Below are 23,555 nucleotides of genomic sequence, written 5' to 3'. Positions count from 1 at the left end.
ATGTGTTAGCCCAATATAATTATTTTAATCATTTTCTACTCTTTTATTAGTGTGATTAACTAGAAAATAATTATACTTATCAAAAGATTATCATTAAAATATATATTATACTACTTATGGCCGAGCTCGGTAGCCGAGCTTGCCTAAAAGCTCGAAGGTGCAATAGACTCAGCTCGAGCTTGTGTCGAGCTCGAGCTTGGGCAGACGAGCTCGGCTCGTTGACAGCCCTACACTTAACGATCCATAATGTGTAAAGGGGAAAAAGCGCGGCCATACCCTTAACCTTTTTTTAATCAAAAAAGTTGGTAGATTAATTGCCCAAAACCAAATTACTATAGTCAAACGGAGCTGCATTCAAGTTACGGCAATAGCATGATGGTTGGTATGCAGGTATGCTTGCTATTGTTAGAATAGCATTAAAATATCTAGTATTGCAGATGGAGTAGCAGGAAACAAGGTGCGCCAATGCAATAGAAATAGAATTATCCAGTTTACAAGCTGAAACTCAACACATAACCAGAAGTCTAGGACCAGAAGTGGGTTAGAACTGCAGAATTTATAGGCAGAGATGCAAATGATGCAGCAGTCAAACACATCAACCAAAATGGAGGTATACCGCCTTATAAATAATAACAATTTAATAAGACAATCATATTGATATTGTCCTGATATTCCCAGTCTGGCATGTAAAAATTATTTCTATGCTAGCCATTTCCCTACTACTCATTTCGTCAAGGCTACTTGGAAGAAAATAACGCCTTGAGTCTTGCAGACTGGACAAGGCAATAGACATGATGAAGAAATGATTCCGTATGGTTGGGAAGCTACAAGCCCTTGTCTCGCGCAAGCCGCTGAAGATGGTAATTGATGGTCTTCGTTGCATTCTTTGGCCTCCCTTTCTGTGATGAAGTCACGAACAAGCATCAGAATTCGGAAGAAGACTAGCTTAATGGTTTGAGTAAAGAATTCCAAGAGATGAAAAAAGAAAATCAAATAGCAATCTGGATCATGACCTGAGCCTGAGTACAAGCAACCAAGAGATCCTTCTGCCTGACACACTTGTCATCATTCTGCTTGTTCAAAGCTAAGCAGTTGAGGAAGGACACCATCTCAATCATGCAGGGTTTAGCGCCACCACCAAACTTCTTTGGGTTTATGTACAGCGCACCAGCCTTCCGACCCATTCTAGCACTTCACATCATATGTGATTGATAACAATAGTAAGAAGGAACCTCAAGAGCAATAATAAATGAGCAGACAAACAATTTACCAAGGAAAATAATAGAAAATGGAAGATATATTTGCCGTTGGTGTCGAGTAGCATTTTACTAAATATAATAGCAATTGTATATTTCGCCTACTACATCTGTGAATTGCAAAGAAAAATCTTGAAAAGAAACAGCATACTGCATACCATAAATGTTATCAGGGGGAAGTGCTGGTTTCAACCGTACAATCATAGCATCAGGGCAATATGATTGGTACTACAGGAACAAAATCTTAGTTCCCCTTTAAAACCATCTGCAAGAACCCAATAAAATTATTCGATCTCACACCATTTGATCTAAGTCTATCTCCATACGAACCCAATAGGTCGATTGGGTTATCCAATTAGCATGCCATATACAATCTAAGTTAAACATCTTCACAGGACAATTCTAAAATACACCTACAAAAAGGATAGTGTCTACCATAAAAAGGAAATTCACTTGTATTTTCAGAGTTCATCCTAACAACTCCAGCTTCTTTTTCAATTACTTTGGTTTCCACAAATTGGATTTCCACTGACACTGTTTTCAAACATTACTAGAAAATTCCATCGTTAATTACAAGTGGTCTGAAACATTCATAAACTACAAGTAGCAACAGAACATAAGTTTATTTTTTGGGAATACCATGTGATTTATCTAATGGTGTTAATCTAAACAGACCATTTAAATATACATTCACATTTTTCTGGTCAATCAATGTATAAATAGCAGAAAAAAGTCAATGGCAGCAAAGTGTGGTGCTAATCCCAATTAATTTTCCAGAGTTTATCACCTGGGGGCTCCTTTTTTCACTTCAAAGCAAAACAATAGCATGTAAGCATCGCATTGTATGACTTCTTGGAAATCGAAACTAATTAAGTTCTTACAAGCAACTGATCGAACAGGTTACAGGAAACAGAAAACTGCCTCAGTACAAGATAGGACAACAATTCCTTAATGACAAGAAATAATTGATCAAAAAGCAGGCTAAGATCATTTTGGCGGTTTAAGATGCATCAAGCAGCAACCCGTGGTCCAAGGCTAAGATCAAGAGATCAACACGAACAGCAGGCTAAGATCATTTGGCAGTTCAGATGCATCGAGGAGCAACCCATGGTCTGTGGATAAGATCAACACAACCAACGCAAAGGGCAGGCTAAGACCATTTGGTGGTTCAGGTGCATCGAGCAAAGATCCATGATCCAAGGCTAAGATCAATGTAACCAACACGTACGGCAGCCTAAGATCATTTGATTTTCATTTTTGGTAGTTCCTCGGTAGCAAGGGGGAGATTTACACATCAGGTGTGCTATAATACTACATGGTCCATAAAAAGGGCATGCCCTACTTGATCATCCCTAAGAAGCCTCATGTGCAATCTTGTAATGTTCTAATAACAATGCTCCTTTTGAAGTATATGTTGGTTTGTTAATCCTCAATATTGCTGTGGTTATGACTTCCTGCCCTCACTTCCACAAACAATTCAGAAACTATCAAAGGTTTGTCATCATACCACTCAACACATTTTGCATTGCGTAATACTAATATCGCAAATCAACTGAAACTGAGTATATCTAAATTGGCTTTTGTACCAGTAATCACACAGGAGCATTTGTACCAGTAGCACACAATAAACATACACGATTCATTCATACAGGTAAACTCTCTAATGGAGCAACAGAAAAAAAAAAAGACAAACACTGTAATTGCTTTAAGCAACAATATTCATAACCAGTCATGCATAACCAGTCATGTAATCAAAAAGGCATATGAGTCACAGAAAAAAAAAAGAGAAAAATGGGAATACCTTTGCTGCAGGGGAGGAGGCCGGGATCTGGCGAGAGGAGCAGGGCGGCTGCCGGCGGCGGGATACTAGGCGTCAGGGGGAGGAGGACTCCTCGTCCCAGAATGCGGCGAGGGCGGAGGAGGCCGGCGGCGTGGATCAGGACGGCAACTGGCGGAGGAGGCCGGAGGATGAGACGGGGAGGAGACCCGCGACGGCGCGGGAAAAACCCTAGAATCGTCGGCGCCTTCTGAGATCTGATGCAATCTGCGTGACGGCTTGTGCCGATGTTTGCATCTACTCCCTCCGTCGAGGAAAAGCCAACCAAGAACTCTCCTGCTACAATGAATCTGAAGAAGGTCTCAGGATCACATCCCTCCTATCTTAGATTATTTTTTTTATTTTTACGAAGGATTACTTTCCTTTCGCATGACTTATTTTATAAATAAATTTTTTAAATAGAGTACATCTTTTCTAAACCTATTTTACAAATGCAATGAACTACGAGAGGAACTTATATTCGTTTGTTTCTAAAATTGATATTTTAATAATAGGTTATTAAATCCATAGACTTGCCTTAACAATTACTACCTATGTTTCGTATTACAATTTTTTTTGAATATTTTTTATAGTCAAACTTTTAAATTTAGACCAAGTTCATAGAAAATATATAAATATTTTCAATATACTATAAACATATTAACAAAATATATTTAATGTTAATGAAATTTATTTGGTATTGTAGTATAAACTTATCGAACGTGAACTTACTTGATTTAAAAAAGTCAAAATAATTTATAATATAAATCAGGGGTATAAAACATCACATTATTGATGTTTGGAGATTATTGATAAAATAATTATGTGCTCCAACTATTGACATCAATAGCCCGATTTATAGGTTCATAAGGTACTAAACGCTTTCAAGTTTTACTACTCCATTTGTCCCAAAATATAAAAAATCTAAAACTGGATGAGACATTTCCTCATATTACAAATCTGGACAGACTGTCTATCCATAGCAAAATTTTGGGATGGAGAGAGTACTCCCTCCGTCCCATAATATAGAGAGTTTTAGAGTTAAACACGGTTATTATGAAAATAGGTAAAATTAAATAGGAATGTGTTGTTATTGGTTGAGAAGTGGAGGTAAGCGGGAAAATTGAATGGTGGAGGGTTGTGATTAATTAGGAAAGGAATGTTAGTGGAGAAGTTATATTTTGAGACAAATCCTAAGTGATGTAAGTTGTTATATTTTAGGACGGAGGGAGTAGATCTTTAGATGGTTCTATGTGTTCTCAAACTTACATTTAAAACTTAATATGGCTTTTTCATATCAAAATTTAATGTAATACTAGAAAAAATGAATGATTTTATTGTTATACGGTTTAGTGAAGGTGAAATTCACCATGGGAATTTGCTTGGATATATATTCTTTCAAAAATTATGCGTTGTAGTTAGGGGTCTGATCGTCTCAAGTTAACATCCAAGTTTTTTAAAAGAGAAATCGTATACGACTCCCTTTTATTTCCAAAAGCGAACGAACTTAAAAACTTATTCAAATACAAATATGTATTTCCAAAAACGAAAAAACTTAAAAATCGACTCATACACGGATGGTGTACCAAAGTACTAACAAAAACACCTTCAAATTTTATAATACTATAAAAAAGATGCCCATGCGTTGCAACGGGTAAAGACTATTTTAATCTTATTGTTCTTATGTGGTTTAGTTAAGGTGAAATTCATTTTAGGAATTCGCTTGGATTTTTTTCTTTTACATAATCATGAGTTGTAATTAGGAGTCTGATCGTCTCAATGTGCATGCGAGTTTTTTTTAAGAAGATTTCTTATACGACTCATTCTGTACTTTTTAAAACGAACAAACTTAAAAACCGACTCAAACATGGATATATTACTAAAAACGAATGAACTTAAGAACTGACTCAAACACCGCCGATGTACCAAAATACCGGCAAAAATATCTTCAATTTTTATAATTATAGAGACAGAGACTAGAGATAGAGAAGAGAAGAGATACTATGTTTTTAGTCCTTAATTTTACTATCCTAGAAATAAGTTTATTTATTTATTGAGAATTCATTCGCAATAATCAGAGTTTTGCCTTTGCTTCCTCAACGCGCCTCGCGTCGTCACCGACCCAAACCCCGGCGGCGGCCGACTGAGACTGACCAGTCCACACCAGAGCTTCTCCTCCTCACCCACCCCCTGTCCCCCTTCCGGCCCCCCTCGGATCCTCCGCCGCCGCCGATGGCCGGCCGCCACGCGCCGCACCTCCGGCTGGCCGTGCCGCCGCGTCTCTCCCCGCACCCTTCCTTCCGCTTCCCCACCACCCCGCTCCCCACCCCGTCCAAGACCCGCCTCCACCACCCCTCCTCCTCCCCCTACGCCGCCGCGCTGCTCCGCCTCCTCGCCCTCCACTCCCTCTTCCTCCTCGCCCCCGCCGCCCGCGCGCCCGCCTCCTCCTTCCCCTCCCTGCCCCCTCTCCTCGCCCTCCTCTCCGCCGCCGTCTCCCTCCTCCTCCCCCCCTTCTCCGCCGCCGCGGCGGCGCACCACCCCTTCCCGGCCGTCACGCACCTCCTCCGCCCCGCGGCGCTCCTCGCCGTCACCCTCCTCCTCCGCTTCGCCTCCCTCCGCCTCCTCGCCTCCCCCGGCACACTCGTCCTCGCGGAATCCGCGGGGGCCCTCCTCGCCCGCGCGCTCCGCCGCCCTTCCCGCCGCCGCGTCGTCTCCGTCGCCGTCGCCTCCTTCGCGCTATTCTTCTTCGCCTCCCCTTCGTCTTCTTCTTCTTCCACCTCCCACCTCCTCGTTCTCCTCCCCTTCGCCTCCGGCCTCGTCTCGTCCGCCGATCAAACACCCTCCGTGCGCCATGTCACCCGCGGCCGCCATGCCCGTGCCGCGGTATTTGCCCTCGCCGCGGCGTTCCTCTCGGTGCCTGCGGTTCTTGGCCTCTTCTTCGTTGGTGGCAGTGACGCCGGCGATGGTGATGGTGACGGTGGAGCTGTGCTGCCGATCAGCCAGCTCTGGTGGCTGCTCCTCAATGCCGCCGTCTTCGGCATGGTCTTGGGACGCCGGCCAGATTACGACGGCAGTAGCAGCAGGCCAAGCGTGGATTTCGCAATGACTTTCTTGTGCACTCTTGTGCTGGAGCTGTTGTACTACCCGAAGCTGTCCTTACCGGGCTTCTTGATTTGCGGATTGTTGTTGTGGATCGCCAGTCGGGAGCTGGCTGCATCAGGGTATGTGGAGCTGGGGAGCGCGGATGTGTCGGAATCTGTGTACGAGGCAATCATGGGGCCAGTCCGGCATATCCTGAACGAACGGAAGTCGAGGAAGATTGCGGCATTTCTGCTGATCAACACGGCATACATGTTTGTGGAGTTTACCAGCGGGTTCATGAGTGATAGCCTTGGGTTGATCTCCGACGCTTGCCATATGCTGTTTGATTGTGCCGCATTGGCAATTGGACTTTATGCGTCCTACATCGCAAGGTTGCCTGCAAATGGATTGTACAACTATGGAAGGGGCAGGTTCGAGGTGCTGTCTGGGTATGTCAATGCAGTGTTCTTGGTTCTTGTTGGAGCGCTGATTGTGTTGGAGTCCTTTGAGAGGATTCTTGAACCTCGTGAGATATCAACCAGTAGTCTGTTAACAGTTTCAATAGGTGGGCTTGTTGTTAATGTCATTGGACTGGTTTTCTTTCATGAGGAGCACCACCATGCACACGGCGGTAGCTGTTCTCACTCCCATTCTCACTCGCACTCCCATTCACATTCCCACTCGCACTCCCATTCTCATGTTCATGGGCATGAGGATCATCACAATCATGATCATGCCCTTCAGGGTGTAAATCACAATGGGGCATGTTGTGAGCATCATGGAGATGCAAATAAGAGCCATCACCATGATCACCACCATGATAGTAGCAATGAGGAGAGCCATCACAACAGCCTAACGGAGAACTCCTGCAAGGAGAATCATAGTCACTGCCATGGCCACGATCATCATCATCATCATCATCATGACCATTCAGAACATCACCAACAAAGTGGAGATCATGCTCATCAAGATATTAGCAATATCAGCAGTGATCCAGCAATCCTTGAGATTCCCCTGAACAGTATACATACTCATTGTTCAGAAGCTCACTCTTGCAATGGAGGATTACAGTCATCAGAAAACCATAATAAGTCGAGAAATAGACATCACATTGACCATAACATGGAAGGAATCTTCTTGCATGTGCTAGCTGACACAATGGGAAGCGTTGGTGTTGTGATATCAACCTTACTAATCAAGTACAAGGGATGGCTTATAGCAGATCCCATATGCTCAGTATTTATTTCAATAATGATTGTTTCTTCTGTCCTTCCCCTGTTGAGGAATTCTGCTGAAATTTTGTTGCAAAGAGTTCCAAGGAGCCTCGAGAAGGACATAAAGGAAGCTTTGGATGATGTTATGAAGATTAAGGGTGTCATTGGAGTCCATAATTTTCATGTCTGGAACTTAACAAATACAGATATTGTAGGCACTTTTCACCTTCATATCACAACAGAAGCTGACAAGTCTTCTATAAGAGAAAAAGCTTCAGATATATTTCATGAGGCTGGGATTCAAGATCTGACTATCCAGATCGAATGTGTCAAGAGATAGCATCCACTTGTTGATAAATGTGATAGAGTTTGGCATAGAGAACATGTTTATGGTTTTAGGATTTGGCATAGGTAAAACATATTTATGGCTCCTGTTGTCAACGCAGGAGCCATTTTTTTTAATGTATCACGAAAAGGAAGTCAAATTTCAAACACAAATCTGCAGGTATTGATTTTGGAGTTACATGTTCTGTGTGCTGTGTACTTATAGTTGAGCAATTTTGAGTTCAAATGAATAGATGATTTTCGGTGCACTGACAAAATCAGAATCCGGATAATGTAATTTGCATCGAATTTTGTTTGTAAGTCCTAAATCTGACACTGGTCCATTTATATACCTGATGGTTAATACTATTCTGTTAGAAACTGAGGGTAACCCTTGCTGCAACTATTGATAACTCTTGGATTTCATGACATTATTCATACTTGTCAGGCAGAGAGAATTTCATAACTCTTGGAGCTGCATGTTTATTGCTATTTGTGAGGGGTGTGGCCATCTGATAATGAACAAATCGCATAATCTCCTGTACCGGCAAGTGTCAATTGTTTTGAGAATAAGAGTTTATTTTTTACTGTTTGCTTGCAACCCAAACATTTGTTTTCAATCGACACCAGGAATTCCATAAAGCTCAGTTCTGCAATGTTTGAAAATGTAGACATTACATATTCACTTCAGTTAATAATATGTACTTACAAGTGAACCGCATATTACTTGTTCTCAATAACTAACATGTTATTCACTGTCTTGGTCTGAAAAAAGAAAGAAATTTTCTTTGTATCTACACTGTACAGTGATTTGACCTAATAGAAAAGGTATATATGTTCCTTTATCTGTATGTATTTCTTTCTCAATGAAATATAGACTAATTCCAAAAGAAGCTGATTATTCCCCTTGGCGATAATCTAAGCCAGCTCCATACTTCCATGCTTCGAGATATCGTTTCCATTGATATTTGTTCCTCAATGGCAAGGATTCAACCCAAGGCCTTCAAAAGTTATGAAAACAGCATCAACATATGGATATGTTGTGTATATGATAACGATGTTAGAGATAGATGACAACAATTATACCTGAGGATTGGGTCTATAAAGGTGGAAAGGAATGTATAGTAACCAAGCATCACAAAATGGCCTGACCAGTTAAGAATGACTCCAGGTCCAGCCTAAAGCAAGAAGAGATGGAGATAAAATCCATTGACCAGCATAGCTTATCTGAAGTTTCTGAAAATCAAAGTTAGAAAAATAACTTGAATGTTTTTTAAGAGTCTACCTGCTTAAAAATGGAAGGCAAAATCTGTGGTCGAGTGATCATTACTAGACCCAGAGTTTTAACCAGAGGTCCAAATTGTATTACATCCTACAAATACACAATTCAAGTAAATATCGGAAGCTGAGATTTTCACTTTGCAGGGAATCACAGTGGTTTAGAACAATAGTCTAGTATCAACCTGGAGAAATGGCCGAAGTACTGAATCCCCAAGTTTCTGGCCATTGTATGAAATAACTAATCAGATAAAAAAAAATCTGAAATGATGGTATATCTCATAAATAACTGAGGTTACCTGCATCGACTCAAAATTAGCAAAGAGAAGCTCATTGATAAAAGTTGGGGAAACATCGATCTGCGGCCTTGCTGACATTGCTCTTTGGAACAACCATGATGCACTTAAATTTGGCTGCAAAATGAAAACAAAATAAGTTTCTGCTTCAAATTACACATGAAGGGCTATAATAAATTATAAGTACCCTAACCATATAAGGGTTCAGCAGCTGCAAACTACGTGCATCCAGAAGATCTCCTGAAACTGCTTCATATATACCTTTAGCGCCGAAGGGCATAGAGAGAGATAATAAGTATCTCAAAGGAAAGAAAAAGTTACAGTGTGCAGAAATTTCATTGCTGATTCAACATAGCATAACATCATAGCTATGATGTGACCCCTTAAAATCGTTTTTTGAGGAATAGGGTGTCTATCCATGACAATTACTAACTCTGTCCTATAATATAAGAATTTTTAGAGTTTGACACAGTTATTAAGAAAGTAGGTGAAGTTAAATGGTGGTAGGTTGTGATTGATTGAGAAATACAGATAGGTGGAGAAATTGAATGGTGGAGGCTTGTGATTGGTTAAGAAGAGAATGTTGGTGAAGAAGTTATTATATTTTAGACAAAAATTCTAAAGGCTAAAAGTTATTATATTTTGAGACGGGGGGATCAGTAGCATGACTTATTTTTCTTGCTTCTGTGGACTCAGTTTTGTTCATATTAGAGCATGCATGTTACCATTTTATGATCATGCACTCTTGTTGTTAAGGAAAAAAAATATCGATCGTACAGTCGTACCATTTGACAAACGACCAAGATGCCTTGTCAAGCTTCCAAAACCTCCAAAAGAAACAGGTGACTGGATTCCACTAGCATCACCAACCTGAAGTGCAAAGCAGTGAAGGGCGTTACTAGTTAAGGGGGAGAAATGGGTACAGCCAACAGGCTTCCGAAGCAGAGAAATGGCATGCCTGCAAGACACGGTCAAATGCAGCTGGCAAGGGGCTGAAATGAATCATATGAGCCAAAGTTAGCATACAAACTTATAAACAAAAAAACTGCTAAGAGACCATAACCAAGACATGAATACACAGCGTGCAGAGTGTACTAACACTAGATATGCGTAAAGCAGACAAAACATCAACTGCTAAATATGACGGTTTACCACCTTTTCTTATGTCCATGTGTGAAGATTAGACTCAAAATGAACTCTCTTAACTCTTTTAAGTTTCAAGTGAGCATCTGTAAGGAGCATCTACAGTAGAGCAATTTGCATGACTAAGAGAGAACACAAAGGGTCATTATTTTCAGCATATAAATAACCCTGGTAAAATAGTGAAGGAACAAATATTATAGTGAAGGAAAAAATTGTGTCGGTAATGGTGGTGCTTTGACGCACCACGCAACATTATACATTCCTGTTCTTTCTCTTAATATACATCGGCCGGCTATTCGCCGGCCCGGCGAAAAAAAAAATATTATGTGCCAACAATCTGCCATCAAATGGTAGTTGCAGCAGATCATTCATTTATAGTTGGGTTCATTTGTATTTTATTATCATCTAATAACCATGAGGGGAATGATAAATATAAATTTCTGTTACCTATTCCGATAGGTTGGGAAAATTCCAAATATGACTCTCATTATATCCAGGTTTTCAAGAACCACATCCTACAATGAGCACAAAAATAAGAATTAAGAACAAAGCATAGTTATCCAAGTATCTCTACATATCAAAAGTTCAGAATATGCCAATATATATTTTTCAGCTCTTAATTCAATGGTGCATAGATTATCAACGTTATTTTACAGTACACAACCAAGTAGTTCACTAACTTGAAACAAAAGAACTTCCATAAACACATGAGTTGAGTTCTCTTTTCTGTACAATTTATCGACCATGGTGTAAATGTACAGTTGTACACGATAACACATTGTATTTTTTACAACTGTCACATAGGATCGCATTTGTTTACCTCGTAAGCAGGCATAAGATCCCAGAACGTCTCCAAAAGTTCTTCTAGCTTTGGGCCCCCAGAATGTGGATCAACATAGGTGAACATGTATGTAGTGCGATCCGTGGGACCAGAACCAGCAGGAAAACCCTAACATAATTAGTGAGAATAGACTATTAAACAAATCAAAACATGAAAAATGAAATTATTCATGCAATAGATAGAAAGCTGATTTTGCAAATGAGGATAACAGTTAAAAGAAATTTTAAAAAAAGAGGTTAGCAGTGCCAGAAGCATTTTGTTCTAATGAAATTATGTTGAGATAAGTGCTTTTAAAATTTTGAATTTTTTTTTCAGTTCATCTCGAAGCATTAACTTTGTGTCAAAATGCTGGGAGAAAATCAATTACCTCCCAGAACAGTTGTACTCCTGAATTTCCTGCTCTCTTTATGGATGAGCTACTGAAAATAATGTCACTTGTTGTATTTCTGTCAAATCCACGAGCACAAGTACCAACAACAAGGCATACTCCATCTGGTTTTCTGCCTGACCGGATCTTGGATAAGGACAGAAGAGTTGTATTTTAAAATGTGAAATCTGGAAGGGTCAGCAACTGTACGTGACTATGTGCACTAAGGATGCCAAGTGACAGATAAGCATGGTGTTCAACGATCTAATAAGTAATATGCATTATAATATTAAAGTTACAATTCAGTACCCCATTATCCTTAAAGCATGGAATAGTTTGGGCAAAATAAGATGGATGTTTTCAGTTCATAGTAGTTTGGACATAGAGCTCTTACTGATTACAACTACGCACATGCTCTTACATATTACAATTGCACACATGAAACACAAGGGCCGTACATGGAAATGAAGCTTTTTGGTACGAACTTGCTAGAACATAGATTGGAGAGACAGAAATAATTGAGGAGCCTTGTTTGTCAGACAGCAGTAACTTATGTAAGAAATTTTCATCTTGATGCAGTCATTTTGATTAAAAATCAGGAATACCTGTCGCACAATTGGGGAAAAATTACCCATAGCATCAATAACAAGTCGACAAGGCAGAGAACCACCATCACTCAAGTTTAATACCTGAGGAACACAAGTAAAAATTGATACTTATTTGCTTGGCAAAGTGCACTAGGAAGTAATGAATTAGCACATTAATACTTATAATGGTACAAAGTAAAGGAACTTTAGTAACAACCTAGATGAGTTCTTTTATAAAACAGAATTATTCTTATTTTATTGGTCAAATAAAGATCATCCTTTCAAAATCAGATGCAGATAATGCAGCCAATTGATCATAGGCAACTTCATGCGAAATAGAATAAAGCTTTGTAGTTTCAGTTGTGTACTTGTAAAAATTAGCAACATACTTCAAAACATTTTTTATCGTAGCAAGAAGACAGAATAATTTGCTTACAGCAAAGTCATCATGAACAGAAATGCTTGACAAACTTTTCCCCTCAAATATGGCTCCTCCTGAAGAAACGAAGCGTTCTTTCATGATCTCAACAAGTTTAGCAGGCCTAGACAGGTAGAAATGTATAATAGAATCACAGAACAGTTATAGTTATAGAAACGATGCTCTTCAGATCGCATACATTTCTATAGATCTTATGAAAAGATGAGTGAACACTACAACAATTCATCAAGTAGGTGATGATGGATATAAGACTGACTACAAATAGACTAATCCCTACCAATGTCCAACACTAAGGAACATGTTGCACTACACAAAGTAAATGTCGATTTTCATCCTATACATGCCCTGTTACCCTGCACATGATTAATTTGGTTATCAAGCGTAATGTATGTTTTTTAAATCTTGCAACCATCACAATGTCAAGTGCCAACTAGCCAAAGCTGGTCTACATATGGCATCAAGTGATAACTTACGAAATTCCAAGATTAAGGATGTTCTCCACCCAAATTTCACCTTTACTCTCAAATGCACATCTAGTCTGCAAAGTACGAAAAACATGCAATTAGTTAGCCAACAGGAGCTATTTTAAAATGAAGAATAAAACAGAATACCTCCTGGCTAGTTTTATCTGAAAGACCTTACAGGATTGAAATCACTTGATATTATCTGTTCAATCTCCTCTTCAGAAAGGATGCCAACTTCTACAAGTTCCATAAGCTCTTTTCTTGAAATGTTCCACTCTTGTTCTCTCTGTTTAGCAGATATATGTACACATTTCATATTATTCAGTAGAGTGCTATTGGGATAACTCAGGAATAGCCATATGTGGCTGAATTACCCCTTTGATTATGTTTCTTTCAATAATTCCAACCCGAAGGCCTTTATAACTGAGGGCAGTAGCTACAAATATACCTAATGTGCCACCACACACTAATACATCAAAGATCTCTGAGCCATCACCAAGATCATAATCAACCAATGGCCCTTGGACTCGAGTAACAACTTCAGGGACTTTGGAATCTGCATATGCATACATTTCCATCACAATGCTATAATACTACGAGAATGTAATAAAAAACAATAAGTCCTCAGTCCTCAAGTAGCCAAGTTGCTATTTCCCAATACATCCACCAAACACAGTTGGCAAGTCTTATTAAACTGGAAATGTGTACTATCAAAAGCTAATCTTCAAAGGCCAGCATTGTCAACTATGTCAATCTAGGAGCTCACCAAATAAAGCACATTTCAATCTCTTGCTTGCACAGAAAATAATTTTATCTAGGCATAGCACAGAGGGATGAGTAAAACCTGCAATAGTTTGCTTAGTGAAGCAAAGTACTTCCATGTGCTAAGAAAGCTGACCGCGTGTGAGCTAAAATTGGACTGTCACTAATGCATGGTTGATGTTTGGCGAAAATGAAAGAATGAAATGGATACTCCTACCTCTAAACTAAATTATAGGATACTCTAATTGTGGATTTCCTACTTCCAAAAGCACTTTTCTTGTTTCAAATAAGGAACCAGCTACCGGAATTCAATGATTCGAAATTACTGAATTAAGTATCCAACAAAACAAAACATATTTGGTCAGGACGACTCACTTCTCCAATCGCAGACTACCCTATTCTATATAATTGTTGAGTGAGGATTGAGGGACCATACCTGATTGCGCTTCACATATGCTAGACCATATTTGATCCAGTCTTTTCAATGCGTTGTATGAGTACGCACCCCCAGCACCGCCAACTTCTTCACCGCTGGAGATCTTATCCATTATCATCTAAACAAATGATTTAGCAACATTAGGTTGACAGTAACAAAGGTAAATCAAAGGTAGACAGTAAAGGCTTGAGTAAGAATCCTTATTGTTATACATGCTATACAAAGGGGCACACACTGCAGGAATGCTCTTCGAAGTTTTACTGTGAGGTTTGTGAAAGTGAGGACCATGTTGGTTCTCGTTGTCCGATCTTTAGATCAAATAATAAACCTTCAACTGAACTTTGTGGTTATGCAGTGGATGGTTTGGGTATTTTTCATATTCCTCTTTCTGCTAGCCAGAAGATAAAGTATGAGCCTAAGGTGGCTTTGATCAAAGTGACTGGTGGACAGATGTCAGTGAATTCTATTATCTCTTAGTTGGAAAGGTTAATTCCAGGTAAATGGAAGTGGGAGGTTCAAGATAACGGTGACAATACTTTTCGCACTATTTTTCCTTCTGCTGCTGAACTAAACGCATGGTGGAATGAGGTATAGTGTACACTAAGGTTGGTGAAATTAAAATGCAGATAGTGGAAAGAGGGGTTGGTAATGAGGTTAAATATGTGATTCCAAAGGTTTGGGTTCAGTGTAAAGGGTTACCTTCTGAGTTGAGGGAATACTTAATCATTTGGGTTGTTGGTTCTATCTGGTATTACTAAAATGGTTGATATGCATTTTACTAGAAGATATGACATAGCTCGGTTACAAGTCTTAGTGCTAGATCCATCTTTAATTCCTGATGTGGTTGATGTGGGCATTGGTGATTATTTGTACGAACTATCTTTTAAAGTGAAGCCTAAAAATGGGCATGATGAGCCTGAACCCATGGATATGAAAAATGATGGTGATAGGGATGAGGAAAAGAATGATGAAGGAAGTAAGATGCATGGTTTGAGTAAGGAATCAGATTTTATTAATTCTGACAAAGGTAATAAGGTGAATGTTGCTGGCCAGTGTAGTCAGAAGAGTGCTACTTCTTTGCCTACTACTCAGACTTTGTTGTTGCCAGAGTCTAATGGTTTGAATGTGTCGGATGAAGAATATGATGGTTTAGTCAAGGATACTTCTATGGTGGAGCCAGTTCAGTCTCAAGACACTCCAATGGAGAAGTTATCTGTTGTTCCAGAGACGTCGTCAAATTAGTGGGGTTCCACATTTGGTGGATGATGGTTTATCTATTTTTCAATATGCAAATGATACTATTATTTTCTTGGAGCATGATTTACAGAAGGCTAAGAATTTGAAATTGATACTATTTGTTTTTGAAAAGTTATCTGGCCCGAAATTAAATTTTCACAAAGTGAATTATTTTGTTTTGGTCAGGCTCAGGACTGTCAAGAACAATATTCTAATATTTTTGGCTGTAAGCTTGGTACTTCTCCTGTTAGGTATCTTGGCATTCCAATGCATTTTAGAACACTTAGTAACAAAGATTGGAAAATAATTGAGCGAAGAATTGAAAAGAAACTTAGTAATTGGAAAGGCAAGCATATGTAGTAAGAGGGAGATTGGTATTGATTAATTCTATGCTTTCAAGTTTAGTTATGTTTATGATATCTTTTTTTGAAATTCCAAAAGGGGTTCTTCAAAAAATTGATTATTATAGATCACATTTCTTTTGGCAAGGTGATGATCATAAAAGGAAGTATAGACTTATAAGATGGGACATAATATGTCAACCCAAAGATCAAGGAGGTCTAGGCGTTCATAATTTTAAGATGGGACATAATATGTCAACCCAAAGATCAAGGAGGTCTAGGCGTTCATAATTTTAAGATGGGACATAATATGTCAACCCAAAGATCAAGGAGGTCTAGGCGTTCATAATTTGGAAGTTCAAAATAAATGTTTTTTGAGTAAATGGTTGTTTATTTAAACTTATAAATGAGCAAGGTGTTTGGCAAGACTTATTGAAAAGGAAATATTTTAATAATCAATCAATTTTTCAAGTTGATATGAAACAAGGGGATTCCCATTTTTGGTCGGGTCTCATGAAAGTTAAGAGTACTATCTTAAACATGGGTTCCTGGATAGTGAATAATGGTGAACAAATCAGATTTCGGGAGGATAGATGGATAGGTAGTTATTCCTTTAAAGACAGCCAGATAGGTACCCGTCTTTATATGCTATAGTTTGAAGGAGAAATTCTTCAATTGCAAATGTTATGAATTATGTCCCAATGAATGTTTCTTTTAGAAGAGCTTTAGTAGGTCAGAATTTGGCTTATTAGCATAATTTATATGCATCAATAGTTCATATTCATTTGAAAGAAGAAAGTGATTTTTTTTAGATGGAATTTTCATCAAAATGGTTAGTTCTCCATTCTTTCGATGTACTTAGCTTTAATAAACAATGGTAACATTGTGAAGAATATGATTATCTGGAAACTTAAGATGTCTCTTAAGATTAAGATTTTTATGTGGTACCTGTTTAAGAGGTAGTGTTGACAAAGGACAACTTAACTAGGAGAAATTGGAATGGTAGTTTGAGATGTTTCTGTATGAAAAATAAGACTATTCAACATCTTTTTATGGAGTGTCACTTTGCAAAATTTCTTTGGAGAGCTGTTGTCATCTGGTTTATACCTTCCACATAATATATCCCATATCTTTGAAAATTGGCTTGTAGGGGTTGATAAAAACCAGTAAACTTATTCTTATAGGAGCATCTGCTATATGTTGGGCTCTATGGTTGAGTAGGAATGATATTGTTTTTGACAAATCACCATCTATGTCCTATATGCAGGTTCTTTTCAAGGCAACGTATTGGTTCCAATCCTAGGTACAACTACAAAAAGTGTGATGAAAGCTACAAGCTTTTAAAGTCTGCATGTCGTAATCTTGAGACGACAATTATGCAGCTTTTTGTCAACTTCGGATAAAGATTCACAAATAGAATTCAATAATTGTATTTCGTTTATGAGTTTGTGTTTGCTTTATGTTTGGAAGAGTTCTTTTAAGTTTGCTTTGAGTTGCACTCGTTTTGAGTGATTTGGTGTAATAATTGGATGTAGCTCGTTTGAGCAAAGGCCGCTATTCCATTATCTAAAAAAATAACTTTAAAATCCCCTCACAGACATGAAAACTTTTCAGTCAAAAAAAAAAAACAAAAACTTAAAAATACATTGCATGAATGGACAAATAAAAAGCAGAACGTGCAGCTGTTGTATTTGAAGATACTGATTACATTGAAACGCCCTATAGGTGACAAAAACAGAGTGTCAGTTGCGTTAGGCTGAATAGCCTTGAATCATCCACAATATTGCATGAGAAAAAAATTTGACTCTAAACAGGCATTGGCAACTTTTTCTCTCTTTCACAATGTCACAATGGAAATGCACCATTGAAATGCTCATAAACAGCAAAGCCCCTAGCCCCGGAAAGACGGGTGATGAGGTATATAATCCTCTCTTCATCTATATCGTCTTTATAATTAACACGCTCCGATCCCCACCTCCACCCCCCGCCGCCGCCGCCGCTCCCAAACGGCGGCGCAAGCGCAACCCAACCCATAAAAAGAAAAAGTGCAAACGCGAGTGGCGAGTATCGATCGCTGGCTCACCTGGGTCCTGGAGGGCGCCGGCCCGGGCCCGGGCCCGGCCTCCCCCGCCGCCATGGCGCACACTACCCCACGCCGCCCTCGCCCGCGGCCATCACCCCGCGCCTCGATGCCGCCCCCACCGCGGTGGCGGAGAGCTCGCGGCCACTGCGCCGTGGGGGCCGCATGAGCGGCGGAAGGAGGAAGCGGAAGACGAACAACCGGGAGCGGCGGCATGAGCATGAGCTCGTGCGTTCCGAGGCTGGAAGCGCGCGCGCAAGCCGCCAACGGGAGAGAGAGAGAGGGAGAGGGCTTCGCTCCCACGCCAAACGCCTCGCGTTTTTCTCCTCCCCCCGCGTGGATGAGAGCGCGAGTTTTGGATGGATGGATGGATGGGTTGCGCGACGGCGACGTGGTCGTCCTCGTCGCCAGCCACAAAACAGACGCCGTCTCTTACTCTTATCTGTTCGGACCAACTGTACAAAGGGTGTGTTTAGTCCACCATAAAATTAAAATTTTGGTTGAAATTAGAACAATGCGACGGAAAAGTTAGAAGTTTGTGTGTGTAGAAAAATTTTGATGTGCTGGAAAAGTTAAAAGTTTACAACTAAGGCCATCTTTGTTTAGGCTTATAAGCTAACTTATAAGTCGAAAAGTCTAAGCCAAAACAAACAAACAGCTTTTTCATTTGGCTTTTTTGAAGCCATAAGCCACTCTAACACTATTAAGCCAAAAGCTAGGTTGGAGAAGCTTTTTTGACTTATATGAGACAGATGTATGACTCTACCACTAAACTTAGAACATTAAATCCACTGGCTTATAAATCATATAAGCCAATAAACTGACTTAAAAGTCTAGGCCAATAAACCTAAGTCTAAACAAAGAGGGCCTAAACTCGGCCAAAGCTTGGCTCGGTTTAAGCAAGCCGCCCAGAGAAGCAGCAGCAGAAGAAGAAGAAAGCCAAACATTAACAAGAGCAACATTTCAAGCAGGAACAGGAACAGCAGGAGGAGGCAGCCAGCAATGGCGGCCGACAGGCAACAACGATACATCCTCATCAATGGCTCTGCAAGACTACATGCAATACACACACATCTGAAGCCTGAAGGAGATAAGCTAAGCTAGTAGTACACTACTGGAGTACATGAGAAATTCTCGATCATCATCAGTCACAGAGCCTCACAAGGGCTCACATCTCACAAAGGAAATGTTGCTGACAGGAATTAAGTTAACACACACACACTGCACGCAGAGCTAACCAAGTCATCAATCACCACAGGTGTTGTTGGTGTTCAACTCTCTCCCCCCACCTCTAACCAAACGACCGGCGCAGCAAAGCCGTGGCCGTAGCGACGGCTGAGCTGCGCCGAAGCCGTTTTCCTAACAGCAACACAACATAATGTTCTTTTTTTTTTCTTTTCTTGAACAGGCTAAGAGGCGGCGAAGGCCGAATTCTGCAGACGCCTTGGTTCTCTTGCACTGTACACCTCAACCTTCGCCACGGAAAAGCACAAGGTATCCCTCAGCAGCAGATGTTACCCAGTCAAGAGTTTTCACCTCCTCTGCCTTTTTGACTCAGCCTACCATTCACAAACCAAAAAAACAAAAAAAGAAATAGAATAGATGCATGTTAGACAACAAATGATAGGAGTTTCAGTGTTCAGGCACTTGAATTGCTTCGAAATGCTAACATTTATAAATAATATATCCAATGGCCAGCAAAATCCTCAATTTTATGTATTAAAATGTGGAATCTAGCTGTTAGCTCAAGGGCATATGATATTGTGGAATTGCATGTGCTGCCTTCTTTACATAAACTCTTACTATCTTAATGTATGAAAGTTACATTTGAACAAAACCATTAACAGATATGTAAATAATATATGCAAGTGAAAACAACCATATATATGTCAAAATATGCACAAGAATTATAAACCAATGTAGGGAAGATATCCATCTAAGTTAAATTTTAACGGTATTAATATTGCAAGGAACAGGCACAATTCCAGCCCAGTCATCATTTGGCAAATTTAGCAAGTGCGTAAAGCTCTCATCTCATCCATGAAATAAGATGCTTGAATGTTCAGTAATTTACTTTTAAAGCTCTCATATGGGCAGAAGATAGTAACACATATATCTGAGAGTGAGCCAGAAAACAAAATCATGGCCTTCAAAGAAAAGGAAATAATAGTAGGCTGATACCAGTTGACAAGCTAAAACCTTGAATCCACTGCAAAAAATACAGAAAATCAACTAAAAATAAAAGAAATTTGTTGAAAAAATAAGCAATATGGTATATTATGAGCATTTACGCATTCATTCCCATAAAATGAGCATCACACAATTAGTAAGCAATGCCAGGTACTGGAAGGTAGATTCACAATAATAATATTAATTTCAAAAGAAAAACTAGCTATCTTTCTACAGAAAAATATAAATAATCAACCCATATAATATATAGAAAAGAAGAGGCTCACCTTAGGCTCATACTTTGTTGAACCTGCATATGCATGTGAAGGTCTCTTTGCACCGTTTTCCTTGACACAATCTGAGCACACAAAGTGATCTAGTTTTTTGGCCTGCTCAATCGTCATGCTCATGCATGAAGGATGAAACCTGCATACAGTTAGATCTAAATAAGGCAGGAGCCAAAAGTAACATTTGAAGCATATAAAGAAATTTAAAATGCAAAGGACAATATCTCTTTGTATGTATATGTGAACAATCTGAATCCAGTCCTGAGTCCTGATACCACAAACACTTGGAAGAAAGCCAGATATATTACAAATTTTATTTTGAGGAGGTCAAGTGACATGACAAACAAGTGCCTAATGTCTCAGAAGTGTGCATGCATATTTTGCACTACTAAGGTCATAGGACCCATGATTCCACAAGAGCTCAAATAAATTTATATATCATGCTAGTTATGAAGCTTACCGTTTGGAAAGCATTAGACAAACTGAGTGCTTGATAAAAAAAATATTAGCAACTATAATAGTTACTTACACTGCTACAAATATAATACCTCCATATTTTAATATATGACATTTAGGACAATTTAATTAGGCAAAAAGGGGGGTGAAATCAAACGCAAATTTTACAAGCGTGTTCTCAACAGAGTACAAGAGCTTGATGTTGTTTTGCAATCTTCTAGAATCTTTTAGATTGTTGAATCCTTGCCATATGCGAAGATTTAATGACCAAGAATAATGTAGGCTCTAATTGAGTCAAAGGGCCTTCTAGGTCTATCTTGCCTTGGATTAGATTCTCTTTTCTTGTTTGGTGTTATTAGTGCAAGAATAAAGCCTTTCCTTGGAACCCTTTAGCGCACCACAACTACCTTTCAAAGATTTTTTTGACTTTTTAGATAATAAGACCCTTATTAACTGAAAACACAAATTGTCCTTAATATGCATCTCCTACAGATCCAAGGACAATATGCCTTTCCTTAATACGTATCGTTCACTCATTCAGTACCTGAGTACCCTCTATGTAGAAGTTAATATGTCACACACACCCAACTAAAAAAAAAGGGGGGGGGGTGGAGAAGTAATAGACCCTGTAACAGCTAACAAGCTATTTAGATGCACTGGAATGGGTGCCAATTTCATTATTGTTACCATGATTTTCCAGTGTACATTCACTATATAGACTGAAATGCATCATAACAGAGGCGGTTTATTAATGGAATTACCAGTCCTTGCAGTCATCGCACTGCACCATGAGATCATCCGGGTTGTATGGCATCTCACACTTGCAGTATCTTCAGAAAAACGAAAAAGAAAACACAAGCAGAGACGAATCAGCAATCAACATTCTAACATCCCATGGAAATTGAACAAATCCAACATTGCACTGGGGAACGGGAAATGAACAATCAGCATTCAAGCATACACGGCGACGCGGTCGGGGGTGAAGGCGCCGGTGGCGGCCTTGTACTCGAAGCGGCAGAAGAAGTCCTCGGGGCCGACGTTGTCGAGCTTGGTGTAGTTCTTGAAGGAGTGGACGACGCACTTGCCCTCGATGGTGTTGGCGCTCTGCATGTCGAAGTGGTCGGAGAGGAAGAGCTCCTTGGCGCCATGGAACTGCCTCCTCCCGCCCTTGGACTCCTCGGGCCGGTAGTACCACCGCACCCGCACCCGCACGCTCCCGCGCCCGTCCAGCTCCATCTTCTCCACCCGCGCCACGTACGGCTGGTTGTCCGAGTCCACCGGCCGCATCAGCACGCAGTCCCCCACTGCTCCAATCCCACCAAACAACAGCACATTGCTTGCCCCCCTCAGATTTTTTTTCTTTCTCTCTCGCCCGAGGGAAATCAAGAACCCGGGAGATCAGAGGACGGGGAGGCACGTTACCTCGTACGACCTTGTTGGTGCCGGAGATGGTGTAGGAGTCGACGTCCCGCTTGCCCTGCTTGGTCTTGGCCATGGCGAGGGGGCGAGGTTTTGGGAGGTGGAGGAGGGGGGAGGTGGGGAGAGAAACCCTAGAGGCGACGACGATGAGATGGGTGGGGAGCTGGGAGGGAGAAGTGGCCGCGTTCCGATCCGGCCGGAGGAAGGGGAAATCTGCACTTGTGCAGTGGAAAGGGGAGGTCAACACATCGGTCCAGGGAAATGGGGAACCGGTCGCCTGTTGGGGTATCTCCATTCCCGGCCGTTGATCCAGCCGTCGGCGGTTCAGATTATGGCTTTAGAACAATCAAATAGTGCCAAATAAACAACTTGTTGGGAGCTTGTTTGCTACAGCTTCGGTTACAACTCCATCTTTTTGGAACCGGAGTCGAGACATATGGCTTGTTTAGCTAGCAACGGTTTCAGCTCCACTTAAAATAGAAGCGGAGCAGGGTGGAGCACTCTCACAAAATGAACTAGAGAGGTGGAGCTAGGTTTAGGGCCTGTTTGGCATAGCTCTAGCTCCACCTCTATTGGAGCTGGAGCTCAGCCAAACAGTTTTAGCATGGGAGTGGAGCTAGGTGGAGATCTCTCACAAAATGAACTAGAGTTGTGGAGTTAGGTTTAGGCAGCTCCACAACTCCACCCCAGACCCAACTCCTGGAGCAAAATTCAGGAGTTGGAGCTCTACCAAACATACCCTTAGACTACTCCACAACTCCACTCCAGACTCAACTCCTGTAACTAAATTTGGGAGTTGGAGTTTTAACAAACAGGCCCATACAGTTTCGGCTTCATCTAAAAATGGAGTTGAGCGAGTTAGAATGTTCTCACAAAATGAATGATCCGTTTGATAGGGCTCCAACCCCTAAGTTTAACTCTAAGTGTTCGGTCTGGAGTGGAGTTGTGGAGCTACCTAAATCTATCTCCACCTCTCTGGTTTATTTTGTGAGAGCACTCTAGCCGACTCTATTCCTTTTTTGGGGTGAAACTGAAACCGTTTGGTTACGCTCTAGTTCCAGAAGAGATGAAGCTAGAGTTGTGTCAAATGGACTACCTGTAAAAGTAGAGCTAGGTTTAGACTGCTCTACGACTCTGCTTCAAACCCATCTCTTGAAGTTAAATTTAGCAGTTGGTGGACTGCCAAACAGACCCTGAAGCTTCTTTGATTGTTTGGACTAGAGCTTGCAATTCCATTTAAATGGGATATTTTATGAATCTAAT

The 23,555-nt window shown here is 40.4% G+C and overlaps 4 protein-coding genes across 6 annotated transcripts; 1 reads left to right on the top strand and 3 right to left on the bottom strand.

Moving 5' to 3' along the window:
• Positions 1 to 595: 595 nt before the first annotated feature.
• Positions 596 to 3,445, bottom strand: LOC4345599 (uncharacterized). Of its 2 annotated transcripts, XM_015793048.3 has the most exons (4): positions 3,058 to 3,385; positions 1,415 to 1,521; positions 1,014 to 1,191; positions 596 to 899 (listed from the first exon to the last, which is right to left on the bottom strand). In XM_015793048.3, exons 3-4 carry the CDS (start codon positions 1,182 to 1,184, stop codon positions 825 to 827), a joined length of 246 nt encoding a protein of 81 aa, XP_015648534.1. In that variant the 5' UTR covers positions 1,185 to 1,191; positions 1,415 to 1,521; positions 3,058 to 3,385; the 3' UTR covers positions 596 to 824. The 2 variants fall into 2 exon arrangements, with proteins under 2 accessions (XP_015648534.1, NP_001409499.1); NM_001422570.1 differs by lacking the exon at positions 1,415 to 1,521 and having other exon boundaries at positions 3,058 to 3,445.
• Positions 3,446 to 5,157: 1,712 nt separating this feature from the next.
• Positions 5,158 to 8,071, top strand: LOC4345598 (Metal tolerance protein 8). Its single transcript, NM_001422569.1, has one exon. The coding sequence runs from the start codon at positions 5,305 to 5,307 to the stop codon at positions 7,705 to 7,707; it is 2,403 nt and encodes an 800-aa protein (NP_001409498.1). The 5' UTR covers positions 5,158 to 5,304; the 3' UTR covers positions 7,708 to 8,071.
• Positions 8,072 to 8,310: 239 nt separating this feature from the next.
• LOC4345597 (uncharacterized) lies at positions 8,311 to 18,278 on the bottom strand. Of its 2 annotated transcripts, none has more exons than NM_001422571.1 (18): positions 17,965 to 18,278; positions 14,305 to 14,422; positions 13,481 to 13,662; positions 13,285 to 13,392; positions 13,116 to 13,180; positions 12,640 to 12,745; positions 12,222 to 12,305; positions 11,617 to 11,763; positions 11,229 to 11,357; positions 10,856 to 10,923; positions 10,224 to 10,257; positions 10,051 to 10,135; positions 9,459 to 9,526; positions 9,269 to 9,382; positions 9,155 to 9,190; positions 8,977 to 9,063; positions 8,778 to 8,869; positions 8,311 to 8,692 (listed from the first exon to the last, which is right to left on the bottom strand). In NM_001422571.1, exons 1-18 carry the CDS (start codon positions 18,181 to 18,183, stop codon positions 8,590 to 8,592), a joined length of 1,845 nt encoding a protein of 614 aa, NP_001409500.1. In that variant the 5' UTR covers positions 18,184 to 18,278; the 3' UTR covers positions 8,311 to 8,589. The 2 variants fall into 2 exon arrangements, with proteins under 2 accessions (NP_001409500.1, XP_015650560.1); XM_015795074.3 differs by having other exon boundaries at positions 8,325 to 8,692; positions 12,640 to 12,698; positions 13,280 to 13,392; positions 17,965 to 18,276.
• Positions 18,279 to 19,081: 803 nt separating this feature from the next.
• Positions 19,082 to 22,520, bottom strand: LOC4345596 (chromatin remodeling protein EBS). Its single transcript, XM_015792855.3, has 5 exons — positions 22,296 to 22,520; positions 21,835 to 22,177; positions 21,635 to 21,703; positions 20,418 to 20,556; positions 19,082 to 19,520 (listed from the first exon to the last, which is right to left on the bottom strand). Exons 1-5 carry the CDS (start codon positions 22,366 to 22,368, stop codon positions 19,494 to 19,496), a joined length of 651 nt encoding a protein of 216 aa, XP_015648341.1. The 5' UTR covers positions 22,369 to 22,520; the 3' UTR covers positions 19,082 to 19,493.
• Between the last annotated feature and the right edge of the window lie 1,035 nt (positions 22,521 to 23,555).

Source organism: Oryza sativa, chromosome 8 (genome assembly GCF_034140825.1).
Source record: "Oryza sativa Japonica Group chromosome 8, ASM3414082v1".
Classification (NCBI taxonomy): domain Eukaryota; kingdom Viridiplantae; phylum Streptophyta; class Magnoliopsida; order Poales; family Poaceae; genus Oryza; species Oryza sativa.
The sequence above is the reverse complement of the archived record's forward strand: the minus strand, read 5'-3'. Positions and strand labels throughout refer to the sequence as shown.